The 24,028-nt window shown below is 40.1% G+C and overlaps 1 protein-coding gene across 21 annotated transcripts in view; it reads right to left on the bottom strand.

The window, feature by feature from the left end:
* SUN1 (Sad1 and UNC84 domain containing 1) overlaps positions 1 to 24,028 on the bottom strand; it is a 34,547-nt gene that overhangs the window by 7,117 nt on the left and 3,402 nt on the right. Inside the window, exons 1-16 of one of the 21 annotated variants that reach the window (XM_080556706.1) lie at positions 23,828 to 23,970; positions 16,415 to 16,511; positions 10,487 to 10,678; positions 9,978 to 10,168; positions 8,833 to 8,859; positions 8,539 to 8,733; positions 6,816 to 6,938; positions 5,741 to 5,824; positions 5,339 to 5,449; positions 3,853 to 3,951; positions 3,100 to 3,193; positions 2,950 to 3,008; positions 1,685 to 1,830; positions 1,314 to 1,538; positions 718 to 804; positions 301 to 344 (exon numbers count right to left, since the gene is read on the bottom strand). In XM_080556706.1, the coding sequence (XP_080412832.1) occupies positions 301 to 344; positions 718 to 804; positions 1,314 to 1,538; positions 1,685 to 1,830; positions 2,950 to 3,008; positions 3,100 to 3,193; positions 3,853 to 3,951; positions 5,339 to 5,449; positions 5,741 to 5,824; positions 6,816 to 6,938; positions 8,539 to 8,733; positions 8,833 to 8,859; positions 9,978 to 10,168; positions 10,487 to 10,678; positions 16,415 to 16,491 (1,754 nt within the window). In that variant the 5' untranslated portion in view covers positions 16,492 to 16,511; positions 23,828 to 23,970. Of the gene's footprint in view, positions 1 to 300; positions 345 to 717; positions 805 to 1,313; positions 1,539 to 1,684; positions 1,831 to 2,949; positions 3,009 to 3,099; positions 3,194 to 3,852; positions 3,952 to 5,338; positions 5,450 to 5,740; positions 5,825 to 6,815; positions 6,939 to 8,538; positions 8,734 to 8,832; positions 8,860 to 9,977; positions 10,169 to 10,486; positions 10,679 to 16,414; positions 16,512 to 21,190; positions 21,470 to 21,589; positions 22,954 to 23,044; positions 23,569 to 23,632; positions 23,774 to 23,827; positions 23,971 to 24,028 lie in introns of those variants that run through there. The other 20 variants (XM_080556697.1, XM_080556701.1, XM_080556700.1 and 17 more) reach the window with 20 other exon arrangements.

Genomic DNA, 24,028 nt, shown 5'->3' with positions numbered 1-24,028 from the left:
TGTATTCTTCACTAAGCAATTTGAGGAAAAATTCTCATGCTCTCATAAATACATAAGAAGTCTGTTATTCTACTCTGCTACATAAGCAGATTTCTCTAGTAAAACACGTAGCTGCAGACAACTCATGTCAGAAGTGGGCCATGTGCCGGTGTTCAGCATTACAAACTCAAGTTTGTGTTTGCTGACAGACTCTTACAGTCAGTTAACTGACACAAAGAAAACATTAACTGTATTTCAGAGAATGTCTATTACCATCAGTTAGCTTTAGGACTGGAAAAAATATTTAAGAATTGCTCATACCTTACTGTTTTTGCTTTGGCTATGTCAAGCTCTTTCTGAATTTTCTTAAAAAAAAACACAAAAAGCATTAGGTTTAACATACAGAAAGAATAAACACATCAAATGAAAAAGCGACACTTTCTAGCACCACCTATACAGGATTATGTTCCTACATTATTTGTATTTGTGCCTCTGTATCATAAGATTTTATTCCAAATAGCATCTACCTCCCTGGCAGAGTAATTTTTAACCTTTGAACTGAAAATACCTTCAAGAATGGAGAAGGAAGAGAAAGAACACAAGTTTTGAGATTTAAACAAGTGCTAAGAGCTAAAATGAAGCAAACTGGATTTTGGGATAGCCAACACACAACTTAAAACTTTTATCCTATTTTACCAGTTACCACTATAGCTACTTATCAGAGCTAACTTTCAATACCTCAGATTCAGCAGACAGTTTTTTAAGAAGATCTTCCAGCATCACGATGCGCAGCTCATGTTCTTGATGTAAAGCCAGGAAGTCAGTCTTAAAAACAGGGAAGGAAAGGGCGTGGACTTTCTGAGTACAAACAGCATAACTGACATTTTATAAAAAGCATAAAGTTTCTTTCATTCTGTGATCAAAGCTTTTCAAGAGTGCTTAAGTGACTTATCCTGCAGGTAGCATAATGAATTAAAAAGTCTATAATAGAAAATTTAAGATCTGATTCCACAGCAGTAGGAGTTACACACAGGGAAGTTTACCATAAAATCCCTTCGTCATCACTAGTCTTTCCTAGTGTCTTCTTTCTGTATGAAAAGAGGTAAATCCAGCTGTTTCTCAACGATGTAAGATTCTACTTTAGACCATCTATCCAGAATTAATTCATTGTCAGCAATAACAGAAGAACACCACTGAGCACTTCCTGACATTCACTGCCTAACAGTTAATTCATACCAAAAAGAGAATCGTAAAGACAGATCACTAATAAACCACATTAATAAAACAGTACTTTTATCAGTCTCAGAGAGTGTCAGTAACTGACTTATCTTTACCTTTTCCTCCAGTTTTATCTCTTTAAGATGTTGATCCATCACATTTTTTATTAGCGTCAATATTTCACTTCTGTCACCCATCTGGGCAACCTGATCTTGAAGATTATGGAGTAGAAGCATCACTTTGCTGTATTCTTCATCGTGATGATGGCATCTATCAGACACGAGGGCCATTTGCTTTTCCAGCTCACTTATACGACCGGAATCAAAGATATTTATGGTACCCTAAGGTGTAAAGATTTTTTTTTTTTAATATATAGAAGTTATTTTCATTAATCTTGGGTGTCAAGCAGTTATTGCAAAATACTGAGGACAGGGGAGGTAAGAGGTCTTAAGAGACTAAAGTACTTGCCTAGACTGTTCTCCCTTACCTTTGGAGGCTGTACAGTATGGGAAGAACCAGGCTGGGGCTCAGGAACATAAATCGAGTCATCTATTCTCTGTACTTTATCAATTCTTGTCCAGTTCAACACAGGCAATAATGAAACGAAGCCATCAAACCCCCAGAACCATATACCTTTAGTGAGCAGAAACAAGCAAAAAGGGTGTTCAATCTACGGATTGTCTTCTTATTTAAGGACAGAAGCTACCTTACATTTTAACACACTAGACACTACTCCAGCCTGAATAGGAGTTAGCTACATGAGCCAACTTTAAAAAACATTAAGTCAAGCACTCAAGAGCATTAGGGAACATCCATCAATACCACTTACACAGCTATGAGGCAGGTGACTTCTGCTTGTATATCCTGATATATCCTTAATTTTGTATTACTACTTCCCCAAGACATAGATCCCATTTACTGAGTAGGACAGGCCATACTCACTGAAGGCAGGTATAAATATTGCTTTTTATCTTATGGCAAAGATATTTTCCCTTACACCCTGTTTACTTCATACCGCATTGCATAATATCTAACAGAAGTTGGAAGAAACTTATGCTTCCATGGAAACAGCATTTGACAAAGATTACATTTATTTCTACAGTATCTTCGTGAGAAGAAATAGTATTTCCTACACAGGGTATCTTCTTCCTTTCTTATTCTCCCTAAAACTCCCCATTGTAAGTCTCTAAGAAATTTTATCTTCTCCCTAAAGTGGATATAAGCTCTTTAGGGCATGCAAAGATGAGAAATTGCTTTTCAAAAACATCTCAACACCTTCTATTTCAAAGTAGAAAACTGGCTTGGAACATTACCAGGTAACCTGTCTATAGTAGCAGTATTTCAAGCAGTTAAGGTATGGTCTAAAGAAAAAGAATGATTTAGTGTGCACCGTTCAAAGAACTTAAACACAGTTTTATGGAGATTTACAGCAATCAAAAGCAATCAGTACATAGCCTACTCTTTATGAGCTCAATGCTGTCCCTATAAAGGGAAGTAAGGAAGAAAGTCTTCAGTGCATTTATACATACTTTGTCTGAAGAGCTCTATAAAATTAAACCAAAGTTATTCCTTTCATAGGAAAAGTGCCCAAGGACTCATCAGGTACTTTGAAAGCATTCACAAACACTTCACAAACTGAAACTTGGTCTTTTTCCTTCTGCATCGTCTCCTTAAGCCTAAAGTTCAGCTAAAAGTACTATTTTGGTACAGCAGTAGGAAGTAATCGGTATGATAACTAAACAATTCACGTACCTAATAGAAACAGCAGTGGTATGACAAACAGTAATAGTTTGAAAATCTTTGGAAGGCATCTAGAGAAGGAGAGGAAAGAAACAATGCATTTATTATGTAATATCTGGTTAAAAATTTGCTCACAATAAGTTATTTGGAAAGAATACATACCTTCTAAGAAGAAACACCTTGAGCAAAGACAGCAAAGTAACAAGTTGATACCAGCCAGTTCTAAGCAACCTGAACATGCCAGAAGCTGCCCTCCCTAGAAGACAAAAGCAGTGACATGAAATAGTTATAGCAGCACGTGTCCAAGGAAACCAAGCAGAGGGACGTGCAACTGTGGCCAAGAGTACTTTGCAGAGCAGAGAAAGGCACGAGCACAGGCAACGCACACAGATTAACATCTACGTTTACATCACAAGTATGACAGCATTATGACATCAGGTACTCAAAAACAATAGCCATGCAAAAAGAAGAAACGCGCTCTTGTTGTAACAATGCTATCTTGCTGGAAATTAAACAGTAAAGTTTGAGTCCAAGTTATCACACACTGAGGACCTCAGTATGTTTCAAGAAACGCACAGATAAGCAGAATGAGTTTTTGCTAAGAGGAATACCATGATAGGAAGTGACTACCAAACCAAAACACATCCCATTTTTCTTGACACCCCTTATCTGGGTTATTCACACACACAGTCCCTCAAACAGTCTGGTTAGTCTCCCATTATGCCTGCAAACAGAAGCATACTCTCTCATTAAGCATGTTTTGGTCAATAAAGCACAGTAGCATGTGCATTTCAAGATATAAAAGCTACAGCGTAAGCACAGCAGAATTAGTGTAAGCCACCTACTGCAGATTCTTACTTTGCCAAGGAGAAACAGGCAACATACAGACATACACACACAAATTAGGATAGTAACCTGGAGAAAGAATGGCCAGCCAAAGTAGAGACAACACCTTCTGAGACGCAAGCCACCCAGTTGCTCCCACTGTTCGCAACACGTGAAGTATAAAGTAACCTAGATCATAACAAATTAACTATATGGTAATAAGCTTAAGGTTCTCCTGCAGTACATATGCACTAGAATAAACTCAATTACCCTGATCATTACTTGTTCTGCATAATTTTAAACCATACCTTCCAGTAATCTACAGACTTATCTTTTCAGTATTTAAAAGACAAGTAAATCACTCATAAATATGAATCCAAGAAAATCAGGACAGTTTAGAAACAGAATTCTCAGGCATAGCAATAGACAATGATCAACAACCTCTATGTAGTTAGAATACCACTTCTTCACAATGGACAAAGTTTACATTTTGTATCATGGCATTATCAGATAAACATGCCAAATATAATGGATAATACCAAAAAAGTAATACTGTAAAATATGTTTTAAGCACACCATTTTAAAGGTGTCGCATTTGTTCTGAATTACACATCGGCTTTGTTATCTAGGTTCATATGTAAAAAAAGGAAACAAAATTTAAAAACCTAGTGAAAGAGTTAATGTCATCTCAGATATACTGATAAACAGAAAAAAAATCCCTAAGGAAAGTTACAAGCAATTAGTTTTCATTTAATTGAATGCTCCCAGGGATCTTCAGAATGTCAATTTCAAGTCTCTTAAAACAAAAGCCAAAAGCAGCAGGCTACAACAAAATGTTGTAACTTCAATCCCACACTGAAGCCAACAGCTACTGTATCTACGACTAGGACTGTTCATTCTACAGAACAAACTACATAAGAGACATTTAGAAAGTAATCCTACATTTTTAGATTAGCAGACATGTCTGGGTTAATCTGAGGGATTATAGATATACCAACCCAATATTTTGGGAAGCATTTAGGTGAATGAAGGGTCTCAAATCATTTTCCTTTGCTGAATAAAGAGCACTCAGATTCTTGATGCCTCTGCCATTCAAGCTAGGGAACGCTCATCTCACAGGGAAGAGTCTATCACTATAAAAAATTCCTGTAAAAACTGACTATCACTAGAACAAAAATAAAATATTAAAAACCCTTTAAAAGTTATCTGCATACCGATACCTCGTATCTTGCTTTTATTTAATGGCAGCTTTCTACCCTATTAAGAGTACAGACTTCCCCAAAGCGCAATAAATTAACAGTCTGACTTTTCTTTCTAACACGCAAGGTGTATGCTGTCACCACACCTTGTTTTTAATAGGTAAGCCAGCTACCAAGCTTGTACAAAAGCCAATATCAGCACAAGAAGTCAGAAAAGAAAGATGTTGAAAGATGTTAAGCAAATTTCCTAGATACTTTACATTTTAGTCTACATTGATAGATGAAGATTAAAAAAAATCACAGAACAGTATGAATGATTAACATTGAGACATTGTGATGCAAAATAAAAGCAAAATAAAAAAAATGTCCAAGTCAACCTGCATAAGAAAAGGTGTGCGAAATGGTCCTTGCTACCCTTTTAGCCTTTGAAGATTGCATGTGCTCTGTGTTGTATGTTTCAAGCTGTTTCTTCCCCTTACAGTCATCACCTGTTGGTTGTGGTAACAGATGATTAATGGGACAAAACCAGGATCAAATCAAGATTGTTACATGATAATTTGAACAAGTCTACTTCATAACATCAGTTACCAAGCCAAGAACTATTAAGCAAACTCCAACATACTAAAACTTGTCTGGGGTACAGTATACCAGGTAATCACTTTTCTCCCCTCTACACCTAAGTTAAAAAACAAGCATTTACTGTGTAGCTTCCATAGTGTCATTACAGCAACACCCTAGCACACAGCCCAAGGCTAAAGGTAACAAATTGTTATACTTACATATTGATTCCTCATTCACATCAAGATGGCTATCCTTCCTGTAAAATTCCTTTACATTCATGCTTCCACAGTAATCTGAGTGAGCTGCAATATATCCAGAAAGGATAAACGGAATGCAATTCTCAAGCTCAAAGCCTTTTATATATCTAGATTTTAACTAAATTTGCTTGGTTCACTATTAAAAGCCACGTTACCCACAGGAAACCTGAAAAATGATCATGGAAGTATACCCTTTGCAATCCTACTTCGTCTTCCTTAAGTAAGACGGGGCTTTTTGGTTCAAAAAAAAAAAAAAGAATATCTTCCTGCTTCTTTTCAGATAGCAAAGTTAATTTAAAAACCAAATCCTAAGTAACAACTCATCAAATCCTGAGTCCCTATTCCCATCAGTCAAGTGAGCCACGTCTGTGTTGGTTTTATCAGACATCTTAAGCGACTGAGAAGAGAGCACTGAGACAAGCTATAGAGCACTGAGGCAGAGAGGACAGGAAAACACGAAAAGTTTTATACACACAGAAAAGTCAGTTACCTTCTATCTAGAGTGATTTAACTTCACTCATAGAGCATATGTTACACAAGAAAAAGCAAAGAGGAGTTGAACTTTTTCAAGGAAAACAAGATGAGCATTATAGTAACACAGAGCGACAACTGGAGTTTTAGTTTTACAAGACAGATCTAATCAACCTTTAAGTGCAAAATGGCCTGAAAGATTCAAAAAAAGTCGCCCAAACCTTGGCAGCCATTGAGAAGTTAAGATTCCATACTATCACACAGAACAGTTTTGAAAAACAACTTAAGCTATCTTCTACCATCTTCTAGTAGAAAATCAACCACGGAATCTTAACTGTAACACAGATGTCTCTCACATACCTGGATCCTGATACTTCCAGAACAGAGGGAAAGTATGAAAAGGGCAGCACAAGTGAGAGAATTAAAAAACAAGATAGAAAGACAGAAGCCAGCCAAGACTATAAAAAAGAACACCATAGTGCCATACATGAAGTCTGAAAGAAAAAACACAAAGAAAGACACACTGGTTTTCTGTGGAGACCAAGGAAGACAACTGAAAAGGTACCTTTAAATTCATAACTCAGCTTCAGCAAAACCATTTGAAATAGTTGCACTAATAGGGATGCAAAAGATGTTGCAGTATGTTTGACCAATCGCAGAATCTTACTCATGAAGAAATAGGTGCCCCCTATTAAAAAAAAAAAGTGTGAATACAAATTATTCACTCACAAAGATGTACCTCTGTTCTCTGATGACCGTTAACTTGCAGAAAAGTGAGGATGAAGCATCAAAAGCCTTTGTTTAGCCAGGAGCATGACACTCAAGAAAGCATGGTTTGAGAAGTCTAGATGCATTTGGTATTACAGGTGAATATTTTTGCAAGAACTATGCCTTCAAGACGATGGCTTCAGCACAAGTACTTTTCCTTAGTGAGAATTAAGAACTCCAGTGAATAGTGATGAATTCCTTGCTTACAGAACTAATGATTTCTCAGAGATTTGAGCTGTCGATCATGATTTTGTGAGTCACAACTCCAAACAATTTGGAGTTACAAGGGAGAGGATTTTTTACCTTTTTCTTGCATTTACACTAAGGGAAGAAAGTTACTGTAGAGGTCTGCCTCAAGTGCTGAAGAGATTTCTCCTTAGAGCAGCAGGAACAAAATCAGTCCTCCATAGTGCTGCTTTCCTAGTATCAGCCACATTCCAAAAACCTGCCATTATTCTGTGCTGTCCCACCCCCAACTCAACCTCAATCGCTGGATTAGAGTTCAAAAGAGTATATAAAATTGAATTCACTTCTAAGATTATCCTCTGTGAATACAAACTCTGGAACACAAAAAACTATCTCATTTTGCCAAGACAACAGAATTCCTACCTGGACTACACAACTTCCAAAAAGAAATACTTGTCTCTAAGTGTTTGAAGTCATACCTTACACTCCAAAACAGGTTTATTGCTACTGAAAACACGCGTCGTTCAAGAATAACACATTTACAGAATCCCAAAAGAGGTTCCTTTCTAATTCAAGGCCGTTGAAGAAACATCACATTAGTGATCAATGAGGACTTCCAACAATCAAGAAACTCAGGATGCTATGCAGATACGTAGACACAGCTAAGACATTGATGCCAACTATCCACTATCCAGAGAATGGAGATTGCCTTGGAAAGGCAGAAGTCTTTTTTTTTTTCTCCCCCCCCCCCAGCAGATTCACATGTTCTCAAGTTTCAAGAATATAGTCGCTATAAAGTCTATTTGAAAAGAGTTTTTTCCCTTTTGGAGTTCAATTTTTCGAGTGGTTGCGGTTCAGCTCTTAAAAACCGCTCTAGTAGGCTTGAAGGTTAAATAAAAAACCTACACAGAGGTAGACAGGTATCTCCAAGTTTTCTGGGGTAATAGAAACACTGCTAAGTAACAATTTTGCTCAGTCTTGAAAGTTCAAATCACTTAAAAAAATAATTGGACCATATCAGAAAAGTTTCCATTTGAAAATCCATTGACAGACACATGCGGTCTGATAACAGATCAAGAGACACTTAAATATCAAAGCTGGTTGCAGCGGCACATTGTGTTTCATATCAGTTTGGACATATAATCTATTAAGATACCATGAGTTTCAACTGATATAGAAACAATAGTATTTCATACAATCCAATCTCTAGAATTTAATTATTGGTTAATATAACAGGGAAGGAAGAGTACTTAAACAGCACTACATGGAAAATGCATCAATTAAACCATATAACATTCTGCTATGTAAACAAAACACATGAGAAAGTTACTTACTAGATGCATGTCTCTGGCTTCTGTCCCTAGAGTAAATTCTGGAAGATGGCACATAAGAAGCTGATTTTGCTGTAAGAGCCTCCTTCCGTTCAGAAAGCATGCTGCAATCACTGCAAGTGTAGCCATTTATCATTGTGGTCTGTGTTTCTGCTGTTGCTATATCTCCATTTCCCTGTGTTAGCATAGTATCACTACCTAGCAAACCAAGAGTAGAAAATTCAGTGCAAAAATTACTGACTTCACTAGTTACCATTAAATAGAATGCATGGAAAAGCAAAAGGAAAGCTTAGTTACCTTTAGGTTCACCATCGTCATCAAGACCTTCAAAGAGAAAAAAAAAGGAAAAAGAGTTCATTCCCAAATATAAAGAAGCCCCATGATCAACTATGATGTCTGACAAACTCAAATTAGGATTCTTAAAATGACTTTTCTTTGCAGCCTTAAATGATTGGTGTTTATCTTTTTTTTTTCAGTCCATCACACGAGCAAAGCCATATATTCAGGTATTAATGTAGTAGGGCAACAGTTAATAAAAAGCATTCTATCACAAAAGCAGCAAAATATGAATGACAACTACACTTTTCCTTAACTCCTATTTGACTTGAAATCAGTTAGTTACAAGCTTACGCTGTTTTTGTTGTTTAGTAATTACGCTTTGGTACTACCATGTTTTAAGATTCTGTTTCAAGAGACAAGTAATCTAAGTTTTAGCATGCGTTCTACTAAGTTTGAAACGATTCTTCACATTAGTACTCTCGAGAGGTCACAAGCATACTGACTAAAAACAAAGTAATCTGAACTGGGAGATATAATAAGACACTGATCTCCTGCACAATACTTTATACGGTTAACTCCCATATTTTCCTCTTCAGTGAAAAAAGACTCCAGAAAAGCATACCTGTACATACTTGCCAAAACAAACCAACCAATGACACACACAAGAAAACTCTTGGGAAATCCTGAAGTACTGCTAAGTTAAAGCTTTCAGACTAAGGTATTTTAAGTTCAAACACACTACTACCTATAATAAACAAGAAAATCCTTGTCCTTTGTTCTTTCAAGAGAAACTTCATCAAGTTACGTGTTTACTCTATGCACATTTTGAAGCGATAGAGACAAAAGATAGAATTTAGAATTTGTATCTATAAATCTATACTATCTATGGTGTTGCAACACAAACCAAAAGTATACAATTATGTATCAGCTACACTGTGCAGTATGTCCCGATGTTGACCATGCCAGCACAATCAAGTTTACTGGAGTGCGAATTTCCTGCAGGCATCTTAACAAACAGACACCTACAGCACAAGTAGAAGTATGCACAGGTGTTTGGGGGCAGGGTGGAAAAACAGGTGGGGACAACATGGACGTATGTTTATATACACCAAACCATAAGTGGTTTTCACAGTTTGATATGACCAATAGCAATCATTACCTACCCCAGAAATGATCAACTTCTGTCTGCTCTCGAATCGAAGATTCATCCAATACCATGGACACCATGGATGCATCAGTGGTATGGCTATTGAAACTGCTTTGGCTATAAATGGGAGAGCTGAATAGGGTTTTCCTTGGTGTCTCTCTCACACTGCCGGATTGTTTATTTGTACTTTTGCGCTGCCTTACCACCCTAGAGAACAAAGCAAAAACAAAAGAGACATAGCACTAAAGATACAAGTTTTGTTTTTTTAAACTTAATAAAGTCAAGCTTTTTCAATACAGATGTGACTAGACAACTCAAATCAGGTTTCGGAGAAAATTCTCACTTTAAAGTATCTATAGTTCTGCAAAGACTTCATTATAAACCACATAATGAATATCCTGTTCAAAATTATGATAGTAAACATTGAGAACAAGGAATAAAACAGTAGCTAAACTATTTTTTTGCTATCACATTCAAACAGCGAGTCTCAAGATTCCAATAAATTGTGATTATAAAAATGCTTACTTAGACTGTTCTCTGAAAGTCACATTTCCAGAGTAAGAGCTGTCACGAAGGGTATCACTTCGGGCATCATCTGTTTTATTAAATCCTGCAGCAGCTAACCGTAAACTACGCCGTGACATTCTTGGTGAATCAAATACTGGATCTATTTTGTGTTCAATTTCAAAATCCAAAGCATCTGAAGAATAACTTGAACTAAAGCAAAATAAGAACAGCAAAGTTACCAGAGTTGAAGAGAAAATTCCCCTAGAAACAAACATGCCATTCAAGCTAGACTAAGTTTCCATTAAAAGCAGTTTATCCAGGGTTGTGGAGCAAACCCCACAAGACATGCTGTATTAGTCAAACAGTTTAGGAGTATGTAGGTATTCAAGGTTCTCCCAAGCAATTCCTATTACATGTTTAACAATGGAAAGCAAATCACAGTTAGAAAGAAACAACTACCACAGAAAGCACGTCCGCAGCTGACCCAGAGGAAACATTCACAGTGCAGCCCCAGACACACAGAACTTTTGAGACCAATCGAAGAGACGAAGCCATTTATGACAGTTTTTGTCATACCTAGCAGCAAATTCAAAATCATGATACACTCTAAGTCACGAGGTAAAGTTTCATTTTCATTTTTTTTGTTTAAGTTTTGTTTCATATTTCATCACACAAAAGGCAAATTTACACATAGACAAGCTTCACACCAATATCCCAGGAACACTATGCACGCCTTCACACTTAATTCTCTCAGAATCCTCCTGAAAACTCACAATGAAGACAAAGCAGCAACACAATGCAAATACAAACAGATTAAGCAGAAGAATCAGTAAGACAACGCATTTCCTAAAAGAGAAGCTTAGCCTTGAGCTAAACTTGCACTCACAATTAACGGAAACATTCAGTTATGTAATTGAGCAGAGCTTGTCATCACAGGGCATCGTGCAGCAGGCCAGCTCCTAGAACCACTCAGCACTGTGAACCAAAGGGTCTAAACTTGAAACGCTCTAGGTCAATGTACCAATGGAGTTTGTCCCCTGTTGGGCCACAGGAATATGTGGAGCTGTAACAGAAGTTGCTTTAATACTCTTGGGGTTGGGTTTTCTTTTTTGAGGGAAAAAAAAAAAGCTGAAAAACATATGAAGTATTGAAGCAGCTTTCTCACCAAAATCTCTAGAACGAACAAACAAGTTAGAGCTGAGCAAATATTCTCCTGTGCAATGAGAATTTGAAATGGATGCTTTCCCGTTAAGAAGGCATAAAAACAGCTGCTGTAAAACATATTTTTGCAAAAGCAACCTTTCTGATGCAAACAATTTTCTTAGAGTCAGTAAAAATCACAGAACATTACAAAGTAATCATATGGTAAGTAGTGCGTTACTCTGGCATACAAATAAATTAACATCGCAAGTCCTCCTAGCTACACTTACAGCAGTGACTTAATTCTGATGAGGTGGTGCTTTTGAAGCAAGTTTCTTGATTGCTCCACAATGTGAAGTAAAGCACATCACATGCAACTGAGTTAGAGCACATGAACTGAATTTCTTTTGCCTACAAAAACTAGCTGCTTTCCTGCAGTGCGCTGAGTTCGGTGCTCCAGCAGCAGACAGGCATTCAGCCCACAGAAGCAGACCAGAGTTTGTCTGGAATGGCTTCTATCACCCAGAGGTAGGCAGATATGACAGCAGGTGTTTGGCACCACCTGCCTGATCGTACTGATCTGCCTGCTAATGCTGCCATACACAGTGCAACCTTGGGCAAGGCAGGAGTCTTAAGCACGGCTTAAGATCAATCTGGCGTACTTTAACTATATACATTATGCTGATTAATCCTTCACAACGTTTGGGGTGAGGGGAAAAGGAAATAGGAGTGTCCTCATGTGACAGCAGACTTAGTTTTCATCTGGATAGGCACAGAAGGATGTAATTTATAGTGTTTTCAAAAACGGTACATTTAGGCAGCTTGCATTGTGACAGATGTGAAGTGAGAATACAGGTTAAATACGGCCCTTCCTGTTGTTCATTCTGAAGTGACCAGCCTCAGTAGTCTACTGTTGAATCCCTCCCTAAACAGTTGTTTCAGAACTCAGTTTTGCTATTTACACTTGCCACTATCATTTGCTTTGCCTCATCTTTGCCCAACGTTTCTTACAGACACTCAATTCACAAGAACACAAAGTACACAGGACAAGCTGACAGCTGTAAGCAGCCTCAATTTGTTTCTGTTTGCAAACACTTGCTGCTATTAGGTATGTCAATGAGCATTTATATCAATTTGGGTTCAATACACAGCCTGGAGGCGGGCTCTACTACCTAAAAAAAAGTCACTGTACCTTTTCCTCTAAACTAAAAAGAGCTTCTCTTGCTTATGCAGGAAAATAATTCTTTTCATACTGAAATAAAGTCTCCAAAGGCAGGACGGTATCTACAGATCTAACTTGCCATGTCACTCCCCACATTTTGGGAAACAGATTTTTTTCCTTCCACAAAAGAGGCATTACAGCAAACAAAAACCAGTCCTTCCTTTCAGGAGACAGAAGTGAACCTGTACATGAACGGTATTTCTACCTAGTATGTATGGCTAGCCAAAAAAACATTAAAGGCAGGATGCAGTTAGCCTACTCTGCTAGGTTACCTAGGAAACAGTGCAGATGGGTTCCTTCCCCTGACAAGCAGCTCTCTCAGCTGCGGGCAGACCTGCTGACTTATCCAGTCTTGCATCTATTTCCAGCTTCTTAGCTATTACCTTGATACCTCCTTCACACGAGATCTGCAGAGTAAGAATGCCCTAGAATTCAGCGGGGTTATTCTCAAGTTGTACCTTTACAAGCGGAATGAGAATGACATCTGCCAATTTTAGCACACATACACCTTTGTCTAGAGGACCGTGTCACATATTTTTTGAGTATTTCTTGGAACAAAGTGGGCATTACTGCTCTGGATTAGTTAAGATCACAGTAGAAAAGTGCTATAGATATAGTTCTCTCAGATGTAAACAGACATCACAAAACACAGACACAGGCATACAAACAGCATACGACTGTTTATATGCCTTCTGACCTGGGCATCACAGACTCACAGAATGGCTTGGGCTGGAAGCAGCCTTAATGACCACTCAGCTCCACTCCGTGCCATGGCAAGGATGCCACCCACTAGGTCAGGGAGCCATCCAACCTGGCCCTAAACACCTCCAAGGCATCACTTACAGTAACTGACCAAGGGCACTACCCCGCTACTCTTGAGTTTCAGCTGTCCCTTTGATTAGTCCCAGAACACATAAAAATAGTCATTTACCTAACTACTTTACTGAAAGATGACTCCTGATTTAATACTTTGGGACAAAAATTAAACTGAAATTTTATCCTTTTAATTCAGGCTCGGAAGAAAAAGAGTTAGAGGTACCTGAACCGACAAAAACATCTCAGAAGATGTTGTTTCCAAAGATCGCAAAGGGAGAGATCAGCCTGAAGAGGGGGCGTAAATTACATGTTGACAAGTGAGTGCGATTCGCAAGTTTGACTCGCATTTTGAGGAGGATAAAAGGTTATTTAGCTGTATCAGTTTAATGTTTTTCTGATCTGGGCTGAAAGAGTACAAGCACAAAGCAGAAGCACTACAAACAGCTATGGATACACAGTAATCCCTGTGAGTATTAATAGAAATTCTATTAATAGTTTATAACCAACTCTATTAATAGCTTTATGGCATCTGGATTCATTAATTTTTTTTTTCCAATGCTACACACACAAACAAATTTCTTTAAAGAAGCTCACAAACAGATTTTTGTAAAGATGGAATTGTCAAAGGCAGAACAAGCCTTAACAAGATATAAGCAAAGCAAACACAGGTGAGGATGGAAGGAATAAATTTCAGCATGAAAACACTTCTGATTAGCAGCTCTGCTAACTCACCCTTTCTTCAGGTTATTCCAGTATTAACTGGCACAACACTGAAAAAATTACACCAGTAATACGTGGCTTTCTGCAGATTCAGCACGCAGACTGCAGTTTACTCTTAACACCCTGAAAGCAGGCATTGCACCAAGCAGTTTTCCCCCATTATTTTAAGATTTTGGGCTTCGTATACTTTTTCCAAGAGGAAATTTTAGAGTGCTGTCTAATCATTTCTTCCTATACAAGGAAGAGGAATAATAAGAAAATTTTGACCTAGTTTACCTATACCTGTCTTCATTAAGGCCATTTTTAAATTTCAGCTTAGCAAGCTCTGTTTTAACACAGCAAAATAGGATGCCAAAAAGCTTTGAGAAGCGTAACCCTCCCCTTCTATGAAGAATTCTTCACAATTTATCAGCTTTGCAATGTAACAATCTTTGTTTACATAAGAAGTCAAACACTTTCTACACAAAAGCTACTAAAGTTAAAATGAACTATACTCCAAATTCCCAATTGGACTTATTTTGCATCCTCCCTTCCTGGCAGGCTAATCTTGCTCATATGGTATTCGTCTGCTTCAGTGGGAAACAAACTCATAGCTGACAAAATACTAAGCAAGGAGACAAACCTAGCTCAGAATGTAATTAACATGGGGTTAGAACAAGCATGCCATTGAAGTTTACATTTCTAATACTTTTCAGAAGAGTATTAAAATGTAAATAATTAAAAAAATCTTGATAACTGAAGTTAGTACTAAGATCTTCTTATTCTCTCCTCTGCAAGAAAGATTAGTTGCTGTGGAGAAGACTGTAGTGTCGAACACAGTAGTATTGTTTCAGACAAACGTAACAACACAGGAAAAGAAATCCAATTAAATGACAGTTGCACAGCTCAGTTTAAGAAAGATATGCTCACACAGACATCAGATCACCATCTAAATAACCTAAGGAATCAAAGTCATCTTCTATTGTCCAGCACGCCCTTTCCTGAAATTAGCAAGCACAGTTGTATTTAATCAACATTTAACCAATCATTTTCTAGAGCTTCAGGAAGAGCTGCAATTCATTTTAATTGGTACAACATAAACACATGCCATTTTGCAAGAGCTTCTGACAGTCTATAGTTAAGAAAATGACGCTCCCCCAGACGAAAAAGCTACACAGTTTTAGAATATACAAAAGCAATAGTATTAGATTTGACAATTTTGCCAATTCCTGGTTTATTGGCAAGTAGCCAAGTTTTCTGTAAGCTAAATACTAGATTAACACACATTAAATACATAATAATGATTTACAAGCACAGAATAGAAAAAGAATCTTAATGATTTTTTAAAAAAATCCTAAAATAGCCAAACCAGTAACTCAGACCATTCATGCATAGTTGCTTCAAAATGCCTCTATTAATTCAACAGGAAAAACTAGATGGATTTAATCAGCAGACAATCTCCTCTATTAGTATTCAAAAAACTCAAATGGGTATTGCATCTATTTTGAATAGCATAATACTGAAAATAGTAAACGCTACAGAGTTGTTTTCTGAAAACTGAAGTGTCTAATGGTCAGTTTAATAAAAACACAGGGAAAAAAGTTCATTAGAATACAGATTTTTGTATTTGCACAACAAGCAATTTTGATTATAAAGAGTGATCAATACGGAACTTGCAGCCAAATTCCACACTAGCAGCAATCAGGACATATTAGTCAGTATTTTAGAGTGGAAAATAATGCTAAGTCACAAAAGCAAACACACAACTTGCAATAAAAACAGAAACATCTAAGAATTTGGAAACATTTAGAGAGAGAACAGAAATCGTAACTAGGTGGAAACTAGTTTATTCATAGCAACTAATAAACACTGAGTCATATCATAGCCCTTGTCCCATCAGTTCAGCATGTATCCTTTCCTCCACTTGGGACACCAGTTATTTTCAAAACAGACAAGTTAAAGCACGCTTCTTTAAAGAGGCTGTCTACTTACCGTGAAAGCTATACTCTCCAGAATTAACAACAGTCAGAGAACAGACAGTTTCTCTACAAGAAGAAAAGAGTTCTCACCTGAGTGCATATGTATAGCCAGTGTTCTCTGGCACACATTGGGGAGGAGTATACATGTGAAGTCGTGAAAAATCCATGTTGACTGTTTCAAATCATACTGTAAAAGGTGAAAATAAAGCAATGCAATGACTTAGAACTATGTAAAGCCAACGTAAGAGCCCTTGCATTGTTCAGCCTGTGTTATGAAGTATTGAAATAATAAAAGCTGTTACCAAAAATATGGAGCTCTCAGTATTTCAGCAGTATTGCTGCTAGTGCTAGATAGCCCTTATCATTACTGCATGAAGCTCAGTGTACTTCTGACTGCAGTTGGGTGTTGTTTTTTTTTTTTTTTACGATACTCTATTTTCAGCAATTTCCGAGTTCTCTGGAACATTACTGTAGCATGAGCCAAGCCTTTATCACCACTGACCTACACCGCTTCCACATGAACTAAGTGATGCTGCCAGCCCCAAAAGCTAAACAATATAGATTTTAACATCTTGCCTTGCTTTCAGAGGTCTCTTCATAAGTTTTGCTTCAAAAGCCCATTGAGCAAAGCACAGGCTGTTTTGTGCACCAACGAAGTGTAATACGTGAAACCTGAGAAAGTTTTTACATATATTCAAATCATTTTATTCTATAACCTTTGAACACCATCCAGTAAGCAGCAAGGTTCCCTGTGTTTCATATTAAATTGTATTTATTACTGTATTTATTTTCAGTTAACTTACTCCTGTCATAGGAATACTAACACGCCCTAACTGAAGAGCCAACTGCAAAATGACTCACGTGGCTAGAATTTTCCAGTGTCAACCACTTAAAGAAAACACACACACCGAACAAAAACAAACCCAAAAACTTGTAAAAACTCTTCACAGGGTCTTCAAAAAGATATTACAGTTTTAGGAAGGAAAAAAAAAAGGATATATCAAGAAACCTGTGTGACTATTTGTAGTGCTATATAAACTTTGACTTTTACAATATCTACAAAAAAGCTTAATAGTGTCTCTACTCAATTAGTTACAAGAAAGATGTTTTGCTTTTCTAGAAAATAGTCTTCGATAGTAGGTTACTCATGGTTAACAAGTAGGGATGAGGCTATTCTGGAATTGCATGGTTAGCAAAGTGGAATCCTGGCTATTTTCAGATTATCTACAGCTCTTGTTTCAGCAGCAGTAAGAGATATTCCACACAACTGTATTGACATGCCTAAACTAAAATGAAAATATCCTTAGCTACACTGTAATCAAAACATCAACAAGTCTCTCATTTTGGGGTTGTTTACTATGCTGAACTGAGTTTTCAGTTGTATAGTGGCCTACACATAAGAAATAAGGACAAAAAGCAGAGTCACAGGTACAGCTAATGCCAGTTCAAAAGGAACTCTCCGCACACACTACTAAAACACTGCTCTTTGCCACTCCACCTGCAGCCCCCAAATCCTCGTATCAGGTTGGATGGGGCTTTGAGCAGCCTGGTCTGGTCGGAGGTGTCCCTGCCCATGGCAGTGCGTTGGAAGTAGGTGATCTTTAAGGTCGCTTCCAACCCAACCCATCCTACAATTCTATGTCAATAGGGTAGGAGGGTATTTCCACTGCTACTGCAAGCGTTTCCCTCTCGTTTTTAAATCAAAAGTTACAGACCTAAACACTGTAGCTTTCTGAATGCTAGCACCTCCCATGAATTTGTGGTGTTAATGAGAAATATGATCTCTGGCTTCTGCTCTTTACACACTAGTTTCTGAAGATTAGAAAAAAGGCATTTCCATTAAGTCATCTTTCTCTAAATTTGCTTCACTTGTCCCAGAGCCATAATGCTTTCACTGGCTTGTGCATCACATTTGTTCTTGCTTAGAGGAAGTTTGACTCAGTAGTGCAGAAGCATTAGCAAAGCAGTCTAATTCTTTGCTAGAATAAGCAGCACATACTGCTGGAACAAACAGCAGCCACTGCCATACTTCAACAAACAGAGCTCAGGAAACTGAGACCAGAGAGCAATGAGCCCCCCGATAACGGAAGTGGAACTACAGTAAATTTTGAGTTGAGGGATGTTGATATTGATTCATCCATAAGTAGTCTTAACTGGCAATTCAAGAACTGATGTCATGCTCCTGACATCCAGCAATATTTTCCCACATAGGGAACTTGCTCGCGTAGCCTAGCTTTCCATAGCTACCAGCCCTCCCCAGGTCTGCTACTCACGTGGGCAAGGCAAAGGCAGACCAAAAAATAACATGCTGGCTCAGTTTTTTTTTTTTCCCCCTGTTCTTTTCTCCTTCCCCACCAGTTCTCTCTTTAGTTGATTTCTGAAGAGATCAAATGCTAGAATTCCCAGTATTTTATTTGATAAAGTTTGAAACATACCATTAAGCTACATAAAACGCGTACTTGACAATGGCGTTGCTAACTAAAAAGCCTTGCATACATTAATGCCTAGGTCTGTTAATAGTTGGCTTTCATAGCACCAAGATCTCCAGTAGGGACAAGGAGTTCACCATCTGAACATCCCACAGCTAGAAATCGCTCTTAGAAAATTTAGGGACTTGGTTTGACTCACTGTTGGTCTGATCCTCTAAAATCAATTCAGAATCAAAGGGAAAAACATTTACTCAATTTTTCTAAGTAACAAAACTGCCTTAACTGACTTAAACAGAACTTGAAAATAATTTTGATATAACTATAACTTTCAAAAATAGGCACCTAAAATCTACTACAAAGCTGCATTTTTTATTTTTTTTTTTTAAGAACCTTGCTACTAGTTCCATAGTCTAATTTTAGGTAACCATTTCTTTAAAACAATCCCCCCAAAACAAATGATCAGCCCACTTTATTCTGAAACATTCTACAAGCTTATTACAGCAGAACTTTAAACTACAGAGCAGACCAGGTGTGGTGGGTGGAAGACAATAACTCCCTCTAATTTGTTCACTCTTGTTTGACAGCACTCCAGCATTCACCCATCCCATTAATTCCTCCTGTTTATGAAACTTCCATATACAACTGGAGCAGAAAAAAGGCATGCTAACAGAATAGTTTGGAATTTCAAAACCCCAAAACCTGGCAGGGGACCTGAGAGGTAGTCACAGTACTTATTTCCAGTTTCATCATTTTCAGCGGCTCACCAGCCTTCTGACTTGGCTACCATAGATCTGTCTGGACTAGGATTCATGCAGGCTTTGAGTACCTGCTTTGTTGCAAGCATTACTAGGCCCAGATTTTAACTACACTTTTTTTTTCTTTAGAAAGCCCATAAAACATTTTTATTACTATTTTTTAAGCAGTTAGATATGTTTTTAAGACAACTTAAAGGGAACTGAAGAGAAGTAAACGTTTAATCTGAAACAGAAGCAGCGACTAGATAGCCCTGTCACATCACTACCTCCACTTACAAGCCAGCTTCCATGTTCCTACAGAGGAGACAGCTGGATTATCTGCTTTTAGTGGAAGCAGACAGAAACAGTCATCTCAAGCATCATCTCTCTCTTGCTATTCAACTGAATCAGTGTTCCAGTAAATCAGCAGAGTAGAAGTGCAGGAGAAAACAAGTTCTGAGCTGGGCAGAACACAAGGAAGCCCAGGGACTCCTCTAATCAGCGCAGAACTGAGCTTTGAACAAAGCTCCCTGGCTGTCTCCAGAGGATGTTGACTATGAAGTGTCTGAGTGACACCAGCTCATAAGCCTGTTTTTGTGAACAGAACTACACACTTGATCATCACTTTCAGAATCAAACCGCCTCAATAAAACCCTACCAGCACTGCTGGAAGCTTCCTTGGTTTTATTGCTGTTGATAGGATGCTTTGACAGGGGCCTTGGAGCACAGAAGTGTCACGAGAGGGAAGGCAGCACCAAATACACATTGTATATACACTACAAATATGTACCACAGACAAGGATAACCTCCACATACTCTTTTTTTGGGGTACATAGACAAACATACTTTCTAGGCACTTTTTAACGAACACCCCTTGCGACAAAGGAAGCGGTAGATGGCCATTTCACAAGTGGGACCCTGGCATAGTAGAAACACTCACCAGGAAGTCTGCTACAGAGCAGAAAACTGAAACCAAATTTCCCAAGGCCCAGAAAACTTTTGTAATTGCTGGACCACCCTGTGACAGAGGAAACAAAGGAAGCAAGCCAGGACTTTTGCAATACTTTAGCTTTTTTGGGGGGGGGGGGGGGGGGGGGGGGGGATCACAAGTACTTATCAATAAAATAAATCAGCTGTCTATAGCAAACTGACAGTTATGTCACAAATCAGGAATGAGAAAGTTTGCAACAAAGTATAGCTTATATTACAGATTACAATGTTGGTAACAAATGATGTATTTAAAAAGGCTTTAGAAAGATGTCAGCAGTACTACAAGTAGAACTTATTCTACCCCTATCTTTTAAAGGGAATAAACTCATTTAAGCGATTTTGATTTAATATACTATGACCACAACAACTACTCCAACTTTTGGGCAAAATTATTAACAGCAATAGAAATCGAGCATGTAACCTTAGCAGTTCCTGAGAGCAACCTATTTTTACTTGTAATTTCAAATTTTATCCTAATATTCCCAATAACCAAAGAAATTTTTTCTTTGTATAAAAGGCAAAGTAATTATACTCCATGAAGTATGTTTCAATATATCCAAATAACTACAAGTTTAAACAGGCTGAAGAGCAAAGAGCTCCATGCTAAATCAACATTTTATTAAAATACACATTCTTAAAAGATCAGCATTCTTTTAAAACAGAAGCAAACAAACAAGACAGTAATAGAATTCACGTTTTAAACTACACGTTACCGTTGAGTGTTATAAGAAAGATCCCCAAACACAGCTGTCAAGCTGTAACGCTAGTAATGAAGAAGAGGTTTTCCACAAAGCGGTAATAGCGCGTATTCACAGTAAGCCCCCCTTTAAATGGCTTTTGAAGAGAAGGCTGATAGAAGCCAGCCATACACGCAGCTACAGCGAAGCAATAAACACGGCTGCTCATTGTTTACACACACACAGCACCCGGAGCGCTGCATGGCAAGGCACTGAGTCACTTTATAAAGGAGGGAACCTCCACACTGTCTCACAGACAGGCACCGGGTGATTTTATAAAGCAGAGACCTCCACATTATTCCCCAGACAGGTACAAAGAGCCGAAAGGCGAGGCCGGACGCCGCTAGCGAAGCGGCTCGGCGCCCCGCCGCGGACCTGCCTCCACGGGGTTCCGAGAGCCGCTCCAGAAGCCCGAGCTCACTCACTCACGCAGCTCGCCCGGCCGCGGCCCCCCGCAAATGGCGGCGGTGCAGAGAACCGAGAAGAGCCCGGTACCGGCCCGGAGAGGCGCCGGGCGTCCCGCGGGCCGGCCCCGCCGCGGCTGCCGAGCGCTGAGGGCAGCGGGCGCCGTCGCAAAATGGCCGCCCGGGCCCACAAAGCCCGCAGGCCGCGGCGGTCGGGGGCGGCCGCTCCGAGCCTCCCGTGCCACTCAGAACCGCGCTTAGAAGCCACTGGACGAGGCCACTCGGGCCAGCCCTCGCCGTTCTTAACCTGAGCTTCTTAACCCCTGAGCTTCTGCGAGCAGGAGGGTGGGAGGGATTCACTCTTTCGAAGCGCGGATTTGCGCGGCGTGCTCGTCCGCTGAGGGGAAGCTCGCTGACAGACAGCGAAAGGCGCGCTGTGCTCAGCATCTCGCACTCTCTGCTTACCTAATAAAATAACTTCAATATCAACTGTCTAACAACAAAAATACAACCCAGTAGCCCACTCGGTATGTGGCTCTCAACTCTTTACCTATATACCCCAAAAAATCCTCAACTTCCACTCACCAAACCACAAGTCAGCAGAACAACATAAACATGTTACGTGACGTATCACAGTAGAAAGAAGCCTTGATGACAAAACTTGACAATAAAGTGATCACTTACAACATACGAGCCCCACAGCTCACTTTCCTATTATTAAAATCAACAAATATGAATACAGCCCTACAGGTGAGTGATGAAATTAGTCATTGGCTTGTAAATTCAACAGAAGCATGAACGTCTAACAGCCAACTCCAAAGCACTAAGATTGGCAAACTTTAAAAAATAAGCAAAAATGAGATTTCAGTTCCTTTTTGTGAAATGATAATCAGAAAAACCGAAAGTGAGATACAGGGATTGTAGGCACTGCAGAAACACTGATCCTGGAGTTTGCTATCTAAGATTTTTCCTTTTCTGTAACAGATGATAGACTTGAAGGTTTGTTTTTAATAAATTAAGAGGAAACAAAGTAGGGCAAACCAAACACTTTTTCTTTTCAACCAACATAAAACTCTGTGAGACCACCACAAAACAGGCACTGCATCTGAACAGTTCCACGTTCCACCAGCCCCCCATCGTTACAGGGGGTAACCAAACCTGGTTATCACATTCCAAACACACCTCTATAATCCCAAAGCGAACCCAATACTGAGCTACATGATGATATTCTGTAATAAAACCACAGGCAGAGCTAATGCCTTTTTAACAACATGCTCCCTACAGGAGCAGCACACGGACAGGAGCTGTCCTGAGGCACCAGCCCAACGGGGCACAGCCCGGGCAGGACCAAAGCTTCGATTACAGCCCGTCAGCTTCACACTAAAGCCAAGTGACTATACCATACCAAGCGCTACAGCACACTTACCAACTCGCCCAAAATCATTGTGTGAAGGTCTTGGTTAAGACCTGTAAGAAAAAAACAGCCAAAGGGAACCCAAGCGGCAGCTAGCTACGGCAGAGATTTCCCGCTCCCGTTCCAGCTCCAGCAGCGCCGATTCAAACAGCTTTGGGCGCCAAGCCGAGGCCAACACCTGACCCAGTAACTGCAGGCTGCCTTCCTGCGCCTCCCCGCGCCCTGCCGCCCGCCCCCGGGGGACTACAGGGGCTGGGCCGGGGCAGGCAGGCTCAGAGCCCAGGGAGAAGCCGATGCGAAGGAAATAAACGGCGACAGGGCGAGCCGAGGGCTCCCCGGAGGGCGGCTGCCCAGGGCGGGCCGAGGCGGTTGCTACTACCGCCTGTCAGCGGGCGAGGGGAAGGAAAGCGCGGCCGCCGCCGGGGCGAGCTACTCGCCAGCCCGCCTGCTCCGAGGAAAGGCGGCCAGAGCCGCGAGGGGAAGGGGAGACACCCGCCCCCCCAGACCCCTTCCCGCGAGGACGCTCCGCCTGCCTGGCGAAAGGCCCAAGGAGGCGGCTGAGGAGCGGCCGGGGGGCCGCGGGCAGGGGTCGGTCGTTACCTGGCGCCGGTGGAACGAGGGAAAGACAGAGCCCGCGGCGGCGGCGGCTGAGATTGGCCTGGCCCCGCCCGCTTTACCGAGGCCGCCGGGAGCCCCCGCCCGCCCCGCCCGCGCTGTGCAGCCAGCAGGGGCCCGCCCTTGGACCGGGACAACGGCTCTGGCCCGCCGCCGCCTCACCGCTCCTCCGTCCCTCACCCGCTGCTGCCCCTGAGGCGGCCCGGTCGCTGCTCCTGCTCCGGGCTCTGCCCGCCGGGCGGCCCCAGGCCTCGGCGTCCCCCTCAGTAACGTGTAGCCGTGAGGCCTTGGGCAGCTGCGAGTGAAAAATGCCCGCTAAACGGGTAGCCAAGCAACTCGGTTTGGGTTTTTCTTTCGTTGCCGCTTTCCGGTGGGACTTCC

Source organism: Anser brachyrhynchus (assembly GCF_964034855.1).
Source record: "Anser brachyrhynchus genome assembly, chromosome: 15".
In the NCBI taxonomy this organism is placed as follows: Eukaryota; Metazoa; Chordata; class Aves; order Anseriformes; family Anatidae; genus Anser; species Anser brachyrhynchus.
The sequence above is the reverse complement of the archived record's forward strand: the minus strand, read 5'-3'. Positions and strand labels throughout refer to the sequence as shown.